This window comes from Vitis riparia, chromosome 4 (genome assembly GCF_004353265.1).
Source record: "Vitis riparia cultivar Riparia Gloire de Montpellier isolate 1030 chromosome 4, EGFV_Vit.rip_1.0, whole genome shotgun sequence".
Lineage (NCBI taxonomy): Eukaryota > Viridiplantae > Streptophyta > Magnoliopsida > Vitales > Vitaceae > Vitis > Vitis riparia.
This window is the reverse complement of record NC_048434.1, coordinates 24,459,547-24,482,455: the sequence shown is the minus strand read 5'-3', so window position 1 is coordinate 24,482,455 and position 22,909 is coordinate 24,459,547. Positions and strand designations below refer to the sequence as shown.

Here is a 22,909-nt window from a genome sequence, read left to right as displayed (position 1 = left end):
CCGCTTCTTTCCATCTTTAGCTCTCTTGCCAATACTCAAGTGACAGAAAATACTAGCATTGGAATATGATTCAAATACACTCATTGTAGCATAAAAAATATAAATCACACACCCCATCCTCTACCGCTGAAAAAGGTAGTACCCCATTCCTCTAAATATGTCCAATAGCTAAGTGGGAAAAATGGAAAATACAAATCAAGATACAAGCCACATGAAGAAGCTAGACCAGAGTGTCAGACTGAATGCTGCAACCACATAAGTCCATAGCATGATTACCGAACATTCACTTTGACCAAACTCAAACAACTGGCTCATTGTACCTGCATTATTCATAAAAACAGAGAAGAAACAATCAAATGAAAAACCTGATCAGAAGCAATTAACGCGGAAAGGTACGTGAACATTTTCATATATTGCATAAAGGAAAATCCTAGCATTGATACAGAAGGAAGAAGAAAATGCTGTCTGAGCTAGAATATTGAACCATGTGCAAGTTATCAACACACAAGCTTGAATGCTGAGCGGCTCCAAATTTACCAGAACTTAAGATTTATAACAAGAGCTAAAACATATTTAAAAAGAAAAACAAAAACAAAATTCAAGCAGCAAGAAAAAGGCCAAAAAAAAAAAAAAAAACAAGCGACAACAAGAAAATTGCAACATCCAGAGCTCAAATTACAAGAGGTCGTACCAGTGCTCATGGCAGGTGGAAGTGCATATTGAAGCATAAGAACAAACTGGAATAATGAATTTGATCCCACCAGGCCAAAATGATGTGCAGCTTTAACAACAACAACACCCAACAGAGGCAAAGCAATATACCGAACTGCCATAATCCCTAAAATCACAACAATGCTAACGTCTGACCCTTTTAAACCTGAAAATAAAATTGCAAATTAAATACTAAAAACCCGTTCTCCCAATTTAAGAGTGAATCAAGACAAGGCTAACCCAAGCCAAAGTAAGCCTAACAGAGAGTAAGATGGGATAAACATATCACCTTTAAGAAGGTTTGCTCCCATTATCAAGGTGGTAGATGGGACTGCTGCCTCCCTGCAGATCAGTAGGGGAAAAGACTATATCATGAGTGTCCAAAAATACGCTAGTAATTACAACATCCAACTCCATACATATATCCTTCTTCGCCTGCTAGTCCTAACACTCAAATCAAGCCAAGCCTCAACTATAAGGACATTGAACAGAGTCTATGAGAGGATTTATACCCCACAAAATATGCAGAACTCTCAATCACATGAAGAGGAGCACTATCACCAATAATTAGCTTTCGGATTGGAGAGATTAATCCAATGAAGAAACCAACAATCTACAAAAGAGAACAAAGAGAACATTGATGAAGAGATCACTCAGAGCACACTCTAACATTAGAGAAAGAGCAGCTCAGCATCCAACTTCAATTTTATTCAATACACACATCATAATTGACATGAGCAATAATTAAAAAAGCACAGAATCCATGCAACGTATGGTTTTGAGATGAAATGGGAATTTCTGTCCATTCTCAGGCCTTCAACAAATGCTGAATATGCTTGTACAATGGATTGACGATCAGCAAACAATGCATCCCTTAATAGGTACTTCTAGCAAAGCTCAATGTAACTGTCATTTGAATCACACTCAATGTCATGAAAAAATTGCATTGATTTGTAAAGAGCACTTGAAATCAGTTTCAATTATCATTTAATAGCATTTTTGGGCAAATGAAGAGCAATTGTCCGGTATGGTACTAATTTGGGCCACTGAACATGAATATTCTGGTTCAAGTCTTAATTACATCCGATTTATGGAAAATGCTGGACATTAAGACTGTAGCCAACTCAACCCTCCAGGCTCATTTAAAATCTTGCTTTGGTAGGAGTAGCACTAGGTAATGGTTTTTATCATTCGAAATGTTCAATTCCCCTTTGTGAATAGAATCCTTTTAAGATTCCAAAAAAAAAAAAAAACAAAAAACAAAATTGAAAACATCATCTTTGTTCTCTCTCTCTTTTTTTTTTAATTTAGTAATGGAACTATTCCCAATCATCATTCCTTATGATTCATTTTGAACTATGACTGATATGGATTGGGCAGCTAATACTATTGACTAGGTATGTTGTTTAGGCTAAAAAGCTCATAGCAGGCACTATAAACAGAAAAATGAAAACCCTGCTCGCTTAGTAATACAGAGATGTAGCTACAATGGAATATGATAGTTCATACCACTCCAATAGTAGATGGGGCAAACACCTTCTTCAGGTCAATCTTTTCCATAAGTATCTCAACTTGCTGCTTAATCTTCTCTAAGAATGGCACCTGTCAGAAGAATGTTAAAAAATCTTTCTCATTGAAAGGGTGAAGAATAAAAATCAAAACTTCCTTTATTAATATAGAAGATCTTTGATATGCTACAATGAAAAATTATAAACTTATAAACTTCTCCCTTCATTTATATAACATTTATATAGGAAAATTTAATGTGTAGTTTTTTCTTTTTATAAACCAGCTAAGGCATGTGCTGTGCACATCTTACTTAGAAATAGCTACAAATAAATTAAAAATTTTATAAAAGCAACTTTCAATCTGATCAAGTTAGGTGACATGAGTTCTATTATTCGTATAGAAATGTGAGGCATGACAAGCAATGTTCTAGCAATAAGATTTAGGGTTGTGTTGGAAAAGTTGTAGGTTTTTCTTGAATACTCAGCATTACTTTATGCTTTCTCTTGAGAGCAATTTTCCATTTAACAGTTCTAAGTTTAATGGTCGAAATTCATGCCAGAAACCATTCATATCAGGTACCCTTGCTATGTTCCAACAGCCAGTATGTAAACCTCACAAGAAATTGATCTACAGATTCAAACTAGACTGTCTCCCTCCCACCATGAACTACCACAGAGAAAATCAGATGTAAGAACAGCTCCACCCTCCCCAGCTTCCAATTATGATAACCCTAGAATCTTAGCTTCTAGTGACCTCAACCATCATCCTGTTGCCAATGATTGCCCATCCAATCATGTTTATTAATGTCAACTTTGAAAAAGTCTAGGAAGAGATTTTCCAATGCAATCTCTCGATTCCAAACATCACAACAGAACTTTGTTCTGTCACACTTGTCCCTGATATGCAAGTTTGAAATGAAATTTGTCCCAACCTCTTTTGATTACTTCCCAAGAACCTGTCCCAAAAGCCTCCCTGTCCTCCTTGGAATACATACCCACCTTTGTCCTCTGCAAACTTCCTCAAAATGGCCTTCCTTCACTCTCTACAACTGTTCCCAAAGCAAGACCTTATTCTTTATCAGCATGCTTCTAATACTGAAACCACCCTAATGTTTATCAAGATAGATGGTTCAAACAGTTGAACAATTAACCAAACAGTCGTTCAATGTTGTCAAAGCTGTTACAAACCAACTTTGACATCACCAAGGTGGACATGAAGTAGAACAGTTCAGTAAGCTGGATATGGTGTTCTCACCAAGCATGAGTTCTTTTGTGCTTTGAAAAAAGAGCCTAGTGACATCCCATTGACTAGCATAGCCAAGCTGATTTTACAGTTGTAGAATTTAATCCAACAAATCCATCTCTGAACCCCATTTTGTCCATCATTGAAAGAAAAAAAAAACCAATTTATGTGATCATAGGCTTCTTTGGTATCCAATTTACAAGCCTCTTGTTTTATCTAACACACTCTTTTTTAGGAAGACTTTGCATCTAATATTAGATAGATCCCAGTGATCAAAATTTCTATGACAAACCTCTAAATGTAACCATTATTGCAATTCAGTAGCCCTTTTTTTAATTTGAAATGTAATGACTTTTTTTGGTTATTAGAATGAGGAAGAGAGAGTAAACCCAACCCATGGTAGCAATCCTTATTCATCTATTAGAATATCAAATTTCATATAAAAATATGTTCATTTTTCTCAAATAAAATACTGAAAAGAATTTCCTAATAGTAGAATTCGACACAATTCTGGAAATTCTGAATAACAGTTTTAAATCTCTCCTTTTTGAGCCCTTTGCTTTGTCAAAAACCATATCCTCCCTGAGTTGCATTGTGCTAAGTTACTACCATACTAAGTAGAGACTCCTTCTTGGCTGCCCGACTAACACAAGCATTTTTTATGACTTTATATATCAAAATAGTAATCTTCAAAATGAGACTGAAAACATACTTTATAGAAAAAGTTCCAAAAGACACAAAACGCAATATTGATATTTAAATTGAAACTAGGAAACACCTTTTGTTTTCCCTCAGATCCAGCATGAGTCAGTTCAACTTCATCTGAACAGTCCCTGGAGCTTGGGCAATCCTTTGAAGGAAGCAATGCTTCTGTGCAACCCTCTGATAATATTTCCAGGGTTTCTCCAGACGTTCTTATGCTGATTGTGGAGTCATCTAAATTGATTTCTTTTTTGCACTTATTTGCAGATATCCTCATAATGGTATACACATAAGACCAAATGCCAATAGCACCTATCTGGAGTATCAAAGTAAGAAATAAAAAACTTAGACAAATGAACCACACAATCTTAAAACAAACAGAACAACTGATGGGCAGAACATGTTGTTGGAGGATTGAACAGAGACCTTATTGTTCATATTAAGCATGCATTCATTATCAAAAATTTGGGAAATTTGGAAATCAGAATCATATATAATACCGCCAAAGAAAGGGAAGCATAAGCTTCCCCATTTGTAGAGCAGTCAGAATCTCCAAAGGGGTTGTCTTCCTCCTCACAGATTGCTGGGATGATAATAAGAAGCAAGTTCCCCAAATTTCCTGCGCATATCATACCATCAAAATATGCGATTGACAGCCTTTGATTATATTGAAAATAGTGTACAAAAGCCAGGATGGTGAATCCAACATCTTGCCACCTCACTGGTATGCAACCTAGCACCAAACATATCCCTATACTTCACCTTCCTTATTAGTACCATGTGATGATTTGTGGGACTATCTGACTTAAAATAATACTGAATACAGTTCTAGCTCCACTTAAATCTACCATGCTTTAACCTAGTCATATACAGTGAAGAAGAGCTGCTTCACCCACAATAATATATAATTAAAATGCAATGATGTGCTGCTACCACGTGAAAAATTAACATAGTGGCATAATGCACAACTTCCACAATGTTGTTTCAGAATCCATACTGTGAAGTAGGCCCTCATGTTTGGGTAGGCATGATATTATGATGCTATTGCTTGAAAATAGTTACAATGTGTATCATGCAGATAACCATCTACCTGCAGAACAACAGCCAAGCACAAGGCCTTGCAGATGTTGGGGAGTTCTGGTGATTTTTATAAGTACCCATCCTAGTGCTGAGCCAATGACAAAAGTCAGAAGTATATTGACCGGCATGAACCACCTACAATTTAACCAAAACAAAATTAAATGTAAAACAGAGAGAACAAAATGAGCTTAAAAGTAGTTGTTGATAAACGGAATAATGTGAAGAGTGTTGAACTCACATCGTAACCAAACTGCTAAATGTAATTGTTTTAGCCAGGTTGCTAGATACGAGTGCCGGATTAAATACATAAAATACGATCTGCTCATAACAAATAAAAAAAAGTATGTAGTTATGGCCTGTGGGTAAGTTGGGAGAGATTGAGACACAATAATACATTCAAGAAGAAAAAACATTTACAAGCAAGCATATACACTGTACAAAATTGAAAAATTAACCAAAAGAAAACTTCAAAGATGGATCACCTCGCAGTATAAAAGCTATAAAGAAATGTAATGGTGGAAGCAAAACAATGTTCAAAGCCTGCTCAAATGGTCTCCGCCAAGAATAAAATAACCTCCAGCCTCCCCAATTAAGGTTAAGGCAGCACAATTTGCAAAGCTAATATTCCTGCTTTGCTTTGGCATGATTTTCAGTTCAATTGCAGAAAATGCACTAGTACCCAAAGCCAAATGTGTGCGTTACAAACTTACATCTCAAGTACTTATACTGCTGCGAGCCTATAGAAGATCAGAGTCTTCAAACCAGAGAAAGAAGTGTTTTATTCTTGACTGATGTCAAAGATACTAGAATAGGGGAACTAAAGCTTCATTAAATTCCCCTCTTCAATGGTTTTGTCTGTGTGAGTAAATCACATTGACCTAATCTGAGGACAGGCCTGATGAGTGGTGACAGGGACCTCAAATCAAATTAAAATTTTGAAACAGAGCTGCCCAACAGCAGCATTAATGGGTTAGTTCGAAGCTCGCCTCCCAGTGTGCATTAACGCCTATATGGAATCAAAGTCCACACCCTCACATGTGCTTTAGTGCCTATATGGAAACTAAGATAACACCCTCACCTTCTGCAGCACACCCAATCACCGAACTATAAGAAAAACCAAACCACTCCTTGCTTCCATGGTGGTGGCACCTTTTTCTTTCACCTTCCAAATACGACCACCATTTGTCGCAACCTAGCACCACACAGTGAACTACATCCCCAAAATTGAAAAGCAAGAATTGCATTTAATATTTCCTTGATCTTGTACGATTCTAGAATTCCTCAGTCCTTCTGGCAATACTTTTGAGTTGAATTACCAACAAGATTCGTAGATCTTCAAACCCAATTAAGAAGGAGAGGACGGGCGAGTCCTGATGAAGGGTAGGTACTTTAATGTGCATATAAAGCGAATTTTCAAAAACATTTCCTCTTATAGTTTTATTTTTGGATTTAACTATATATTATACATGCATGGAGTGATTGATAGAGTGCTTGATGTGGTGTTTGTGAGAGGCGAAAGAGGTGGTCGTGGCGACGGGGTTCTCTCCTAAAGGCTCTTCGGTCTTCCACGGTCCCACTTATACAGTTATACATCCTTTCACTCTTTCTCTACTAAATGCTTTGTAAAATCCAAAAGGCAGTAGCAAGAAAGTGTGAATGGCTTCTATGGACATGCCCAATTGCCCACTGCTCTCATCTGTTATAGCTGTGTTTCGCCCACCAAAAACTGGAGATTATTAGATTGATGGAACCCCTCATGAAGTCATTTGACTCATTTTCCACCGACTGTACTTGACCTAGACTATATATATCTACATATATAAATTTTCTTCAATTAATATATATTGCATGTTTTGTAGGCCCAGAGAAAAAAAAAAAAAGGCCTGAATTGAAATCATATTTATTCACTTACAGCATTCAGATTACGCCGTGCATTTGCCCCCAAGAGATCAATACGTTCCAAGGCAATGAGCAAACCAACGCCGGTAACCAAGAGCACTTTGAGAATTGGCACTAGTGCCACAACCAAAAGACTCAGGAATCCCATTGATCACCTTTAATTTAATTGCCTCTAACTGAAACTCTAGCTAGCTTCAAGTAGTAAGTAATCCCCAATGCACCAGCCTAACATACAAACAAAACATGGTTGAGAAAAGTTCATATTTCTGAAGTAGTACTGTAGTACTCAAAAACAACATGAACCCAAAATAGAAATATATGTGGAGATCACCTGATCACAAGCAAATTATTCTAGCTATAGAAGGAAATCTTCGTTGGACATGGACATTACCTGGTGCCTATAGGATTATAGGCTTCACTCACACTTGCTCCACTTGTTAACGCCTTTTCCTTGAACCACTATTCCAAAAGAGATACAGCTGTCTGGCTGTGAGTTCAACTTTCAAAAGCAAAACATTAATCTTATTCACTCCTCCTTGCAGACTACTCATTATTAATTTCCACAGCTTTACAAGCAATAAACAATGAGAATTAGTTGGAGCTCAGATGACAAGATCAGTGAAATGGGTTTCTCTAACTCATGAAAAACATTGATTTTGAGATGAAGATTCTTGTGGTCGTTTGCTTTAAAGAAAAACCAGAAAGAGAGGATCGAATAAAGAAAGAAAACAGTATAGCCACTAATTAACAAGCCGGATTCCAGCTGCCGAACTGAAGCTTCCTCAATATAACTACGTGTTGCATTGTGTGTGGAAAGGGAACTTACAAGTTATATGGAAGAAACGGAAGATGGGTAGTATCGAGGATGGTGAGGCCTTTGATGATCAACTTGGTAGCCAAGGAAAGTGGCGTAAGTACTGGAGTGCCATCCTTATGACAGTGGGCCGGCTATTGTTCTTCATGAATTCTTTATCGCTGTAGCTACCAGTCAGTCCCCTATATCTCCCGCATAAATCATAATATCGCATCCCCATGACTGCATGCGAGTAATAGAAACGGCGATTTATCATCAGCATGGCGCTTTCACTCTCTTTCAGATGAGAGGGTGTCCATTGACTACTGAAATTTAACATCTTGTTTATCAATTTTTTATTTATTTCCCGGCTCTTATTATTATTTTTTTCACGTATTTTACTTATTTTTAGCTAGAGACATGTCATAGTTATTTACATTTTGTAAATTTATTTGGGTCCAAATAAACAATATTATCAAAGATTTTCTTTTTTCTTTTTCTTTTTTTTAAAAGGTCTTTCTTAACACTTTATCTTGAAGTTCATCCCACTTAAAATTTAATTTTTGAAGTCTCTTTTATTATCTTATTATATATACAAAGTTAAAGATTAGAATGTCATTCTTTCATTACATCATGAGCGATAAAAGTTCAAGAATTGTAGGCGCACCTACCAAACAATTTTCTATCTTTAGGATACCGTATAAAGATGATCATAAATACATTTTTAAAATCTTTTTCCAAATGATTTTATTTTAGTTTCTTCTTCTTATAATTATATGTACTTCAAAATTACCTCTTTTCAATTTTGCGTATTTTTTTGGATGTGATTATAATATAAAAATGTGTTTTGTTTTTATACTTATAAAAAATGCACACCAATCAAACAATGTCACATATATGTTTTTTAGGTTTTATTATTAGTATCATATCATAATATAGAAATATATTTTTTTTATACCTATAAAAAATTGCATACCAATAAGATAATGTCACCTATGTGTTTTTAGGTTTTATTATTAGTGTCATACCATCACTCGCGTGTCTTATAATTTGATTTAATTCATTTACACCAATACCATTAAACTTCTTAAATCTCATCAAACATATTCAACCATCCGAATCATAACCAAAAATCTTTTATTGCACAGGTATTACTTCAATAACTTAAAGTTTTCTGATTGATTATTTTCATTTGATTTTCCACCCTCAAACCCTAATATATATTTATATTTATATTTATATTATTTTGACGATCACATTAAACCAACATTAATGACTTGCTAGTACTTCGTGATTAATTTGATGGGGTAGATGAGGAGTAGATGCCCGAAGTAGCATTAACCCTAATGAGCATTGTGAAGGTGCGGGCGACCTGATCATGGATTCACATCACCAGACAGGCAGACAGCGATGCATGAGACCGCATCTCAGCCACCCTGCTGACTGCTGGTTGCAGCCACCCTCCCAAGACTAGCTGGTGGCCTACTTCTACTCTTACCCTCTCCATGTTCCCATTACGATTCACGTGAAATGATGTGTAAAGCCTTGCTAATCATTCTATAGATCGACCACACTACCTTTTTTTTTTAAGTAGAAAGTTTTGTCGGATATATTTGTAAACTAAAAATATAAGTTACTTGAAAACATGAATAAAAACATATACATCCAATCAGAAAAGAAATATGTCATAGTGTCAAAAAATATTAAAAAGACTCTATCAATGAGGTGGTAGTATTAATTAAATACACAAATCTTGTCTCATTATTTTGTCGTTTTGTTATATAATCTCATTTCTTTGTATTTTACTCTCATTTCATTCAATGATCGAATGTAACACCATACTTTAAAAGAGGATCAAAATCAAAATTCTATAAATATTGAAAATGATACTCTAATTGAATATATATAAAAGAAGATGTCCAAATATAACAAATATATAAAGTATCATCACACCTCAAATATATAGTGTGCGCTTTTAATTTTTGCTCGTATTTTATTTTAAAATATAATGGGTAATATTAAAATTTTAGTATCTCTTACCTTAGACATTTTACTAAATGGTTGTTCTATGATTCAGTAATTTCATATCCTTATTTTGGTTGGAACCCTAAAAAATGAACTCTTTCATTTGTAATATTTTAAGATATAGATTTTTCCTTAGGGTAAACAAAAAATCAACCCTCTCATTCCTTGATCTTCTTGGATAATTCTATTTGGCTATTAGAAAATTAAAGAAAAAGTACCAATATCAAAAATATTAATAACAATGGAAAGAAAAAAAAACAAAAAATAAATTTAAATTTTTGCCCCATGTTTTCTCAACTTTATTCTTCTTTATTTGTAACAAATTTGAAAGTGTACGTGGAGGTTTCTAAACAAGTTTCAATATATTTGATTTTTCTTTAATATAAGAGTTTTTCATTTCACTTTTATTGGAACTATAATTTATGTTAAATACCATTTAAAATTTTCAATATAAATCATTTAAAAATACATAATAAAATATGAATCATTAGTACAATGAGACAAAAGATGAAAATCATGAATATATATATATATAAAGTCACATATAAGTTATAAAGTGATGAGACAAAGATAGGATCTGATCATACAAGTGATATCCCCTAATTGGTGATATCTTTTTAGTACTATAATCACGTTAAAGCTAATATTATGTAATAATGATTTAGAGATCATTTGATAAGAAATTTTAAGGTGACTTGATACAATAAATATTAAATGTGATTTGAGTAAAAAAAAAAAAAGGATAATATTAAATGTGACTTGATAAGAAATATTGAAGATATCATTTTAACTTTTTGAAATTTGAAATTAAAAATAAGATATTCATGTATAACTTCCATACATATAAAATATCTTAATGAGGTAATTAATTAAAATTAAAGGCTTGTAAAATCTCTAAAATTTGTCCACATCTCTTCCCTAATGCTTGTACACCTTACACTGTTATTTTATTTTGATGTTGAAAAGATATTTTTGTTTGAAATTGACATTTATTTTTATTTAAAAATAAATAAAATTCTATTAACTCATATGGAAAAAAAAAAAAAACTGATTATCTTTCATATTAAGCATCATCAATATTAGATTATTCAATGAAAAAAATTATATATATATATATATAAAACCTGAATATCAATAAATAAAAGCAAAACTTTCAAATTCATGTCGAAATTCTGATAAACAACATTTATGGCATTGAAATTTAATGTTATATTTTTGGTGATGTGTAAAATGAGTTGATCATCAAAACTGAAATTGAATAAATTAAGCGGGTCAAATAAGCAACCATGCTTAGCCACCTGACAGCTGGTACCAGGATTTTGCTTGCGTCCACGGCACATGGGCTGCTGCCTGCTGCAACAAGATCTGGAAAGGGAATAAATGATGATGCTCAACTTGTTGGTCACAATCACGCACATGATACATCATACATCCCACGCCCACGGAATGCTATAAAATCAGATAAGTTATCGTACCCAACTTTAAATTTCAACCTTCAAAATATATGATTAAATGAAAATATAAAGAAATCAAATTCAGATGTTTAATTTAATAAGACAAAGAAAAGCCAGTTATACTTGTACGAAACAAATAGCAGTAGAAAAGACCATTATGATGACCTCCACACAATCAGACAATTTCGTTTTCGTTTCATTAACTACGACAAATTTGAATAGATGAGAGTCAACCTGGCACAGCAAAGAAGCTAAGCATCTGCCTGAGTACCATGCTTTCATGTGGACCACCATATTAAGTTCAAGCAGGCATAATTAGTTGATATGGATGACACGTACCCAACCATCCCTAAATAGTAATGGCTTGTATTATGGTCTGTATAAATGAAATTCAAAAGGAGGGGAAAGAAATTGATGTATATCTGCATTCTTGGAATTATTTCCGAAATTTGTCATCATGTGTCATTTATCCACATGATTATTGATGGTACCCAAAAGACAATTTATATAATCTAATAACACATGAGGCATTGTATTTCCATGATGAAGCAAATAAATTCCTCCATTCCTTGTAACACAAATTATAGCTTCTCAAACAAACATAACCCTAGCGTCCGGAATGATATCAAATGGGAAAATTTTTTTGCAAAATACAAATCAAGACACAAGCCACATGAAGAAGGTGGACCAAAGGGTAAGAGTGAAGCCTGCCACTGCATAAGTCCATAGCATGATAACTGAACACTCACTTTGTCCAAACTGGAACAACTGACAAATTACACCTGCATTTTTCATCAAAAAAGAATGAAAATTTGTATCAGAAGCAAAAAAAAAAAAAAAAAAAAAAAAAAAAAAAAAAAAAAAAAAAAAAAGAGCCATCCATAGCTGAAAGCCTCAAATTAACTAGAGGTAGTCATACCAGTGCCCATTGCCGGCGGAACTGCATATTGAAGCATGAGAACAAACTGGAACAACAAATTTGATCCCACCAGCCCAAAATGAGTTGCGGCTTTGACAACAACAACACCCAACAGAGGCAAAAAGATATACCGAACTGCTACAATTCCCAAAATCACAACAATACTAACATCTGATCCTTTTAAACCTGAAAATGTAGATGCAAAATCTAAGATGAATATTAAACACCCATTTGACCAAATTTTTTCACCAGACCAAGATAGAGAAATCACCAGAAAGGAGGTTTGCTCCCATTATCAGGGTTGTAGATGGGATGGCTGCCTCCCTGCGGATCAGAGGATAAACAACTGTAAGTATACATATTATCATGGGTGGCCTGCTAGTCCTACCACCCAAATCAGGCCAAACCTCAACTATTAGGAGCTTGGACAGAGTCTATGAGAGGATTTATACCCCAGCAAGGTTGCAGAACTCTCAATCACACGAAGAGGAGCATTGTCCCCAATAATTAGCTTTCGGATTGGAGGGATTAACCCAATGAAGAACCCAAAAATCTACAAAACAGAACAAGATGACTATTGATGAAGAGATCCCTCGGAGCAGTGTCTCACATTAGGCAAAGAACAGCTCTGTGGCCAACTTTAATGCCATTCAATACACACAGCATAAAGCACATGATGCCCATATGTTGCTAAAGGTTCTCTGTTCTTTTATCCAAGTGTTTGATCATTGATACAGCAGGCATCATAAATGATAAAACAAAGAAATGGAAACTCTGCTTGCTTAGCTACACAAATATGCAGCTATCATGGAATATATCAAGTGTTATGAACATACCACTCCAATAGTAGATGGTGTAAACACTTGCTTGAAGTTCGTCTTTTCCATAAAGATCTTAACTTTCTGCTTAATCTTCTCTGAAAATGGCACCTGTTACAAGAATGTTAAAAAGGCGTTTTTCGTTTAAAGGAGTGAAGAATAAGAATCAGAACTACCTTTACAGTTATAGGCTATAGCAGATCTTCAACATAGTATGAAAACAAAATATAGACTTATAAACTTCTCCCTTCACTTGTATGGCTTTTATATAAGAAATTTTGATGCATATATATATTTTCCTTTTACAGAACAGCAGAGGTACGATCTGTCTGGGAGTTTGATTATTAGTTTCAAATCTCTCTTTTTTGAGCCATTTTCTTCTTCTGAAACCAGATCCTACCTCTGTTGCATTGAGCTAGGTTTCTACCACCTAACACAAGAATTTTTATGCACTTTTTTTGTATATCAAAAGAATAATCTTCAAAATGAGCCTGAAAACACACTTCCATAGCAAAAGTTCTAAAAAAGATACATATAAACTATCATATTGATATTTAAAGTGAAACCAGGAAACACCTCTGATCTTTCCTCAGATCCGTCATGAGGCAGTTCTTCTTCATCTGACCAGTTCCCAGACCTTGGGCTATCCTTTGGAGGAAGCAATGCTTCAGTGCAACAGTCTGAGCTTATTTCCAATGCTTCTCGAGAAGTTCTTACACTGGTTGTGGAGTTACATAGATTCATTTCTCCTTTGCACTTAGTTGCGGACATCCGCATAATCATGTAAACATAAGTCCAAACACCAATGGCACCCAGCTGGAGTAAAAAAGAAAATTTAGACAAATGAACCACACATCCATAAGAACAGCAAAGAAATAACAATCGAAGGGATTGGATTCTCATTAATATAATTTCCAAGCGACAACTCATCCAGATGTGACCCAACACTTGAACCAAGCAGAACAGTTGATAGTTCATAATAAGCATGTATTCAATGTCAAAAAAATTGGAAAATTTTTTAGACTAGGAATCAAGATCAATACCGCAGAAGAAAGGGAAGCGTAAGCGTCTCCATCTGTGGAGCAATCAGATGAGCCAAAAGGATTGTCTGACTCCTCACAGATTGCCGGGATGATAATGAAAAACAAGTTCCCCATATTTCCTGTGCATAACATACCAGCAAAATATATGATCGACAGCAGTTGGTTATATTGAAAATGGTGTACAAGATGGTGTCATGATCCAGAATGGTAAATTTGACATCTTGCCATCTTACTGGTTTGTCCAATGTTTGGTCAGGCATGGTATTAGTGATGCATATGACTTGAAAATAGTTACAATCACCTACCTGCCGAACAACAACCAAGTATAAGTGCATGTAGATGTTGGGGTGGTCTGGTGATTTTTATGAGTATCCAACCAAGTGCGGAGCCAATGATAAAAGTCAGAAGTATATTCACTGGCATGAACCACCTATAATTTAACCAAAAATTGTAGGTGAAACAGATAGAGAATAAAATGAACTTAAAGCAGCAGTTGATGAATGGGAAGTATCTTAAGAGTGAACAGAACTGAACTCACATTGTAGCCAAACTACTAGCTGTAACTGTATCAGCCAGGTTGCTAGCTACCAGTGCAGGATAGAATATATAGAACACAAGCTGCTCAGAACACATCAAATTTTGTTGTCATGGGTAGGGATGGAGAGAGTGGGACACAATAATATATTCAAGAAGAAAAAAAAACATTTATGAGCAAGCAAGCATATACACAGCACAAAATTCAAAAATTAACCAAAAGAAAACTTCAAACATGGATCTCCTAGAGGTTTGAAGCTGTAAAGCAGTGTAATGTCAACTAAATGGCTTACAAGAGTATGAAGATGCATACTCTTCATCTTCAAATCCTGCTCAAATGGCAAGGGTAGTCCATGTGATGTCCAAGAACGCAATAATCTCCGGCCAACACAATTTACAAAGCTAATATTCCTGTTTTGGGTGTCCATTTCCATGATTTTCAGTTTAATTGCAGAGAATGCACCAGCACCCAAAGCCGAATGTGTGTATTACATCCCAGAATACATATAACTAGATTCTAGAATTGCAATGTATTCTGCTGCAGACCTAGAAGACCAGAGTCTTCAAACTAGAAAAAGAACGGTTTTGTTGCTTCATTAAACTCCCCTCTTTAATTGCTTTGTCTGTGTGAGTAAATTACATTGACCTCATCTGAGAATGGGCCTGATGAGAGGGACCTGAAAATCAAATTGAAATTTTCAAACAGAGATGTCCAAGCAATAGCATTAATTAAACAAAAACTAATAATACTATCTTCTTAATGGGTGAGTTCGAAGCTTCCTCTCCTCTGTCCTATATAGCAACTAAATCAACATCTTCACGCCCTAAATCTTATCTTCGGCAAGTCTAATCAACAAGATGGAGGAAAAAGGAAGCCATCTTTGCTTCCATGGAGCTGGTACTGGTTCATTAGCCACCATACTGAATCATCGTCTCCATCTTGATCAACAGAACTAACTGCTCCTTTTTTTTCCTCATCATCCAAAATACAACCACCATACAGAGAGCTCCGTCCCCAAAATTCAAAAGCAAGAACTGTATTCATATTTCCTTAATATTGTAAAAATCCTGAATTCCTGAGTCCTGAAGATCCCACTTCACTGAAGTAGATAAGAGATGCAATGATAGAAGGGCTGAGGAAGAAGTAGCGAAGCAGGGGATGACTGTCATGCTGAACAATAGGAGCTTTAATTATATATATATATATGTATGTGCGTGTGTGTAGTGATCGCTGTGGTATCTGATGGTGTCCCTGGTAATGGGCTACACCATGGCCCACTCATCCCCTTTCTCTGATTTCTGATTCGTCTGAAAAGGCTTTGTAACACCCAGAATCCAGTAGTAAAATATGGATATGCCACTGCTGTCATCTGCTATAACTCTGTCTTGCCTACCACAACAGGACATTATGTGGACGATAAAACTTGCAAATATTTCCTCGCGTCAACTTGTTCTATTACCCATTAGGCTATCATTCCTCAACACTGCAAACACTTTTTTCCTTTGGCTACACTCCCTGCTTAATTTAATTAGATTCTATTTCTCTGGCATCTGATCTGCCTGACTTTCCACTATCCTTTTACCACACAGATTTGAGCTAGAATATAAATATTCTCTTCAACTATTGCTTGGTAGGCCTAGATTGTTATTTAAGAATAAAAAAAAAACTAAATTCCAACAAGAAGAAGAAAAGGGCGAATTAAAATAGGATTTATTCACTTACAGTGTTCAAGTGATGCCGAGCAGTTGGCCCCAAGAGATCTATACGCTCCAAGGCAATGAATAAGCCAATACCAGTAACCACCAGTACCTTCAGAATTGGCATAAGTGCCGTAACAAAAAGACTCCAGAACCCCATTGCTTAGCTTCTACCCTGATCAATCTGGTAACAAACAAACAAAACACATTTTTCTTTTACAAAAGGAAGGTTCATATTCCTCAGGGGAATCAAGTACTTTACTCAAACAAGTTAAACCCTGAAATGAATTAGAAACATATATAGAGATCATCTTATAAAAATAAATAAATAAATAAAATCATTTCCAAAATGGAAATGGTGACTATTAGATTAGATCATCAGAGTTACCTGAAGCCCAGGAGTCGTTCCACTTGTCGATTCCGTATGCTTGAACCACTATTCCCAGGCAAAACCTTTTGGAGGGTGCTTGAGAATAGCTTCTGACGTGGCTAAGAATGCCTGCAACAAACTGGCTTTCAACTATACCTTCAAAAGCAAAAGAACTCAACGTTCAATAATAAATATTTTCTCCCCTTGCAGACCAGCCCAGACGGTTTGAGAGCCTCCTAATGGCTTGAAACGAATATTTAATTTGAAAAAGGGAAAAGCAGAGGAAAAGGGAGGAAGACAGAAAAGAAGAAAAAACATACCAACTAATTAATAAATTCCACGGCAGCTGCCCAATGCTCAGTGCTCACAATACAACACAGCATAGAAAGGGTGGGGGATGCATTATATTGGAGAAGAGAAGATGGGGAAGTAGTGGAAGATGGTGAGGCATTTGAAAATGGCAGCTGCGAAAACGGCATGATCAGTGGGGGAGGAAGAGGAGAGGGGGCTCCACCGCTAAATGATAATCATCAATGTGGGTGAAGGTGCACGACCAGACGTTCTCACATCACCAATACCAGTGGATGAGAGCGCCCCTCCCCTCTCTTTGACTGCTCGTCACAACTAACCTTCAACGACTGGAGGGCGTATTAGCTGGCGGGTGCACTACCTGCCGGGCCGGGCCATCACTAAATCCTTAATGCTTAAGGCCTCTGAGAGCAGCAGAGGGGTGGGAAGACACTTCGGAAACCAGGCAAAAGTGGTACTCCAAAGATTTTTAATTTGGAAAACAAAGATGGAGAAAATAGTTTTTTCAAATATTAATTTTTGTTGTTGGTTACCAGTTACCACACTTTGGTACAATGCCAAAAAGAGTTTTTATCACTATCACAGAATGACTGATTTAACTTGTTCATATTTCTTATTATTCTTTCTAAGTTTTGCATTAAGATATTTTATGGTTTAATTGAATTATATTCAAATTAAAATATTGAAATAATTAGTCTATCAAGCTTTCATCATCAATGATTTATTTTGTATCCAATTGGAATGGGGGACCCCCAAATTTATTGCCTCTCACAAAACGTGACTAAATACTCATTACTTGGCCCACAATACTTTGGCAACCAAAACATGTTCATACCAATCTCCACCCATCTTCTCTCAACACGCGTAAAAGTCAACAATAAAAATATAATTTACATTGGAAAATGAAATTAAAATAAGATACAAATTAAGATCCATCTACAACAAATGAATTAAATTCTTAATACAACTGGATTTAATTTTTATAATAATAATATTTTTATTCTCAAAAAACAAAATTCATTTCACTTTTTTTTTTTTTTAACATTCCGTAAAGAAAATTCAAAGATTAATTCCATTTGTATATGGGAATGTTGAGAAGAATGAAAAAATAAAATAGAATTTCAAAATTAATTATTTTTTCTTACAAGCTTTCTGAAATTTATTTCTTTTCTTAATTATATAAATTGTCAAATAATCTTTATTGTATTTTGTTTTTATTTATCAAATTAATGATTTTAGGTTTCTTGTATCTTTGAATCTTTCTTTTCCTTTTCTTGTTATAATGTAACATAAAAAAATTTCATAAATTACCATCATATGCTACACCCAACACAATTTTTAATAATTTTTTTTTATTAAAAAAAACATTAAACTATTTTTTAAAATTCATAATACCATTTGACTGATCTTCACCATTAATACTATTTTTATTAAAAAAATAATTTAAAAAAAAACAAACATGATCAAATCAACTCTTATATTCCACTTAAAAGCATGATTCTTTAAAAGCCTAAAGTGTTTTTTGATATTTAGAATTGCTTTTCTTATAAAATTAAATGTTTCATGCAACTTTAAATGCTTGATAAAATTTGAAAAATTATTGGGAGTGACATTTTAAAGAGTATTTAATAAATTAATTCAATGTTTAATATTATTTAATATCTTTTGCGTTAAAGTAAGAGAAGTTTAGGTAGGACTTAGGAGTACATCGTTTCTTTCTGTCCCAATTGAATTGCGGTATCAACTAATAGCAAGCAATATAATAAATTACTAAAATATTTTTTATTGTAAGTAAATCATAGATAAAGTACTTTCACTTTCTAGCTCCGTTGGCACATTGCAATAATGAGACTGGTTGAGTCTTAAATGTTTGGGTGAATGTTGCTTGCCAGCAATGGGCTTGGTAGTAGGCCCTCAGGCAGTTAGTTCAGTGCGCAGGGATCACTATCCCACTATGCCCACATTTCATATTAGTGATTTTCATGTCTTCTACTACTTTAGGAAGACACAAACAATAATTTATGCCTTTTTTTAGGCGTCTGGACGCATTTTCCCAATTGTAAGATGACAGTAGTAGTTTAAAAAAAACATTTTTTTAATCTAAAAAGTGTTTTTTAAGAAAAATTAAAGTGCAGTCATTTTAGAAAGTGTGTATAGCTTTTTTTTTTTTTTTTTTAATATTTTATTTTTTAAACATAAAAAATATTATAAACATTTTCTATAATCACTGTTAAACGCACTTTTAGATGTCTTATAAAATATAGAAAACACTTTTAAAATTTTTTTAAAATATTTATTGTGTTTTATGGAAAAATGTTTAGAGTACATTTGACAGTGATTCTATGAAGTATTTCTAATATTTATCATATTTGTGAGATAAAAATTTTCAAGTATTAAAAATATTATAAACATTTCTTAAAATCATTGTAAAACACACGCTTAATACGCGATTTTCTTAAAAACACTTATAAAGAAAACACTTTTACTAAAAACACTTCAAATAAAAAATCTTTTAAGCGCACTCTAATTTAATTTAAATTATGAAATAAATTAAATATATTTGATAAAATAACTTACTCACATAAATTTATGTATTAAGTCAAAATAATTAATTTATTTTTAATCTTAAATATATATATTTTTTCTTGTTTGTCCACTAGTAGTGTATTTTTTACATTTCCACTCCACATCATTTTGAGTCTTGTTACCATATCTAATGGATATCTATAAAAAGTGGAACAAATCATAACATGTCATGTATACAATTTGATTTCATTGCTTTGTAACTTGTTCTCATTGTTTCATACTTCGAGTTCATTTGTTTATACTTCAATCTTATATATTTGTACATTCATCAAATGACTTAAATTTTATCATACATTTATATGGATTGAGATTACAACTTCGATGGGTATCAGTCATTATTCACATCTAGCCCACATCACAATCAAAACTCCATTGTTCCTCCCTTTGAGAAACTATGTCTTCAAATCCATGAATAGAGTTCCAATGTTATCCATCTCATCAATAAGCATGCAAGTTGGGCAAATTGGCCTAATGCGGCTTGAGCAAAACATGACATGTTGAGTGAATTTGGACAATTATTTTTTTAATATTTGAATATTTGAATTGGGTTTAGCCATCTACACAATTAAATCCATTCAAGTTACTTACTGTTGAAATCTAAAAAAGATTCAAAGAGAAAAAAAAAAAGGATTTCTTATTATGAATTCTCTTTGAAATAGGTACAATACTATTAGAATTTAAATAGACCTAAAATGAAAATATAGACTAATTTAAAAGAAAAAAAATAATTCTAATATAATAACTAAATAAATAAGATATATAGTAATTAAATAAATAAATATATACTAACTAAATATATAATTCTAACTAAATATATTAATCATTTTTAACATCCCCACAAACTTATTAAAGATGTTTAAGAAACAATGTATATGGCTGAAATCCTCATTGTTGTATGCAGGAGATAATATCAAATATATATAGAATAAATTACAACAATCTGATCCTATAAAATAGGAAGGTTTGAAATACAAATATTGAAAACATATCTACATATATTTACAGCTATACAATCGGATTTTGTGGAACTGAATTGGGATATAACAAATCTGATGGAGAATCAAATGATTCTCCCTTATCACCCTCCTGCAAGGTGAGCGTGGGAGAAAGGATTATGTTGAGCTTGCTTCGGAAGAGAAAGAACTGAGGCTTGGTGATGCCTTTGGTCAATGAATCAGCAAGCTGTAGATGTGAAGGGATAAAAACAACTTTCAAAGTGCCATTAGTAATAAGTTCACGAACAAAGTGGTAGTCGATCGCAATATGTTTTGAGTGAGGGCGAGTAACAGGATTGACAGCCATAAAAATTGCACTTTGATTGTCACAAAGAATTTTAGGTGTTGTTGAGAGTGTAACATGGAAGTCCCAAAGTAGTTGAACAATCCAGGCAATATCAGCAGTGGCAACAGCTAAAGAGCGATATTCTGCTTCGACACTTGATCAAGAGACAATGCTTTGTTTCTTAGAGGACCAAGAAACCAAATTGATACCCAAAAAAATAGCGTAGCCAGTAGTGGAACGACGTGTATCGGGACAACCTACCTAGTCCGCATTAGAGTAAGCAAGAATATCATGAGTGGATTGTTGATGGAGTTGAAGTCCATGATGAGGAGAGCCTTTGACATAGCGCAAAATGCACTTGAGAGCACGAAAGTGGTCCTTGGAGAGAACATGCATGAATTGGCAAATAGAATTCACACTGAATGAGAGATCCGGCCCGGTGATGGTCAGGTAGTGAAGAGCACCTACAAGTGAACGAAACAACGCCGAGGAAATAATGAAGATCACCCAAATCCTTCATGGAGAATTCCTTGGAAAGCCGAGTACTGAGGGTTTGAACCATAGAAGAATTACTTCCAGTTATGACCATGTCATCAACATAAAGAAGTAAATAAATAGTTCCAACCGAGAAGTGATAAACAAATAACAAAGAATCAGCCTGACTGGAAAGAAATCCAAGTTTGAGCAAAAATGAGCTAAAACAATGAAACCAAGCTCGATGAGCTTGTTTCAACCCATAAAGAGCCCTCTTTAGGCGACAAACATGCTGATGGAACTGTGGATCTGTGTAGCCAGGTGGTTGTTCCATATACACCTCTTCATTGAGAAAACCATGTAGAAAGGCGTTTTTAACATCTAGCTGATGTAGACGCCATCCAGAAGTAACAGCCAATGACAAAATAATTCTTATTGTAGCAGGGGTCGGAAGATGTGAATATGGTCTCTACATGTTGGATCGTTGTCATCATGCCCTTATGTCCACCACTTCTCCTTCACCGCGAGCCTCTGTTCGTTTATGGCATGCCCGCCTTGGTCATCCCAATTATCGTACTGTCGCTTCTCTTTCTAGATTAGGATATATTTCTTGTAGTAATAAATTGGTGAACATTAATTCTGAAATTTGTGTTGGTTGTAGACTTGGCAAAAGCCATCGTTTACTGATTACTACTCAAAAAGAGCATATTTTAGATAATAATTCTCATGAGTTTCATGTCTTTTGAGTAATAATTATGCCTAAAACACTCAATTAGCATGTTGTTGCCCTTGCAAGAGTTACTAACAAGTTTTATGAAGTTTTGGAGTCATTTCAAGGTATAATTTTGATAAATTGGTGACAAAAGAGATTAATCAAATTGAAGAAAACAAATAAAGTTGATGATGATCCAAATGCATAATGAAAGAAGCAATGCAATCAGTTTGGATTGGGATTTGGAGCTTAATTGAAGGTGGTGGAGATGGATTAAACATGAAGAAATGAGAGAAATTGCAAAGAGGAGTCGGAAAAGCATATTTCTCGATTTCGCATGACCATGCAAAATTTTCGCATAGTCATGCGAAATGAAACAGCATGGGTATTGGCTGCGGCACATAAGGGAATTGTGAAAAGCAATTTTGCATGACCATGCAAAATTTTCGCACAGTCATGTGAAACGCTCCAGAAGAACAAAAATGAAGCTGATGGACTCTCCACTTTGCACCATCATGCGAGATTGCTAGGGGCTTGTGCGAAAATGCATTTTCTCCAGATTCCTTGATGAAGAAGCATCTGGAAGACCTCTAAAATGTTGCCAAGTGTCCTTTTAACCTTGGCCTATAAATAGAAATGAGATTTTACTTATTTAGGGATTTTTTGATACATTTTCTAATTGTAGAACTTTTCATACTTCTTCTCTCTATATAATTCTTCACTTTCCTTCAATTTCTCTTACTTTCTTGG

General features: G+C 34.5%; 2 protein-coding genes across 11 annotated transcripts; both read right to left on the bottom strand.

Moving 5' to 3' along the window:
- Positions 1 to 40: 40 nt before the first annotated feature.
- LOC117913048 (protein PIN-LIKES 3-like) lies at positions 41 to 8,121 on the bottom strand. Of its 8 annotated transcripts, none has more exons than XM_034827926.1 (12): positions 7,970 to 8,121; positions 7,535 to 7,709; positions 7,157 to 7,368; positions 5,483 to 5,562; positions 5,255 to 5,379; positions 4,665 to 4,783; positions 4,241 to 4,480; positions 2,221 to 2,313; positions 1,224 to 1,324; positions 1,001 to 1,053; positions 692 to 877; positions 41 to 320 (listed from the first exon to the last, which is right to left on the bottom strand). In XM_034827926.1, exons 3-12 carry the CDS (start codon positions 7,289 to 7,291, stop codon positions 196 to 198), a joined length of 1,257 nt encoding a protein of 418 aa, XP_034683817.1. In that variant the 5' UTR covers positions 7,292 to 7,368; positions 7,535 to 7,709; positions 7,970 to 8,121; the 3' UTR covers positions 41 to 195. The 8 variants fall into 8 exon arrangements, with proteins under 8 accessions (XP_034683817.1, XP_034683818.1, XP_034683820.1 ...); XM_034827927.1 differs by having other exon boundaries at positions 7,535 to 7,642; XM_034827929.1 differs by having other exon boundaries at positions 7,535 to 7,630.
- Positions 8,122 to 11,900: 3,779 nt separating this feature from the next.
- LOC117913078 (protein PIN-LIKES 3-like) lies at positions 11,901 to 17,317 on the bottom strand. 3 transcript variants are annotated; one of them, XM_034827986.1, is made up of 12 exons: positions 17,118 to 17,317; positions 16,816 to 16,953; positions 16,453 to 16,611; positions 14,734 to 14,813; positions 14,501 to 14,625; positions 14,196 to 14,314; positions 13,729 to 13,968; positions 13,171 to 13,263; positions 12,787 to 12,887; positions 12,606 to 12,658; positions 12,335 to 12,520; positions 11,901 to 12,197 (listed from the first exon to the last, which is right to left on the bottom strand). In XM_034827986.1, exons 3-12 carry the CDS (start codon positions 16,585 to 16,587, stop codon positions 12,073 to 12,075), a joined length of 1,257 nt encoding a protein of 418 aa, XP_034683877.1. In that variant the 5' UTR covers positions 16,588 to 16,611; positions 16,816 to 16,953; positions 17,118 to 17,317; the 3' UTR covers positions 11,901 to 12,072. The 3 variants fall into 3 exon arrangements, with proteins under 3 accessions (XP_034683877.1, XP_034683876.1, XP_034683875.1); XM_034827985.1 differs by having other exon boundaries at positions 16,816 to 16,926; XM_034827984.1 differs by lacking the exons at positions 16,816 to 16,953; positions 17,118 to 17,317 and adding an exon at positions 15,023 to 15,406 and having other exon boundaries at positions 16,453 to 16,538.
- Positions 17,318 to 22,909: the final 5,592 nt, after the last annotated feature.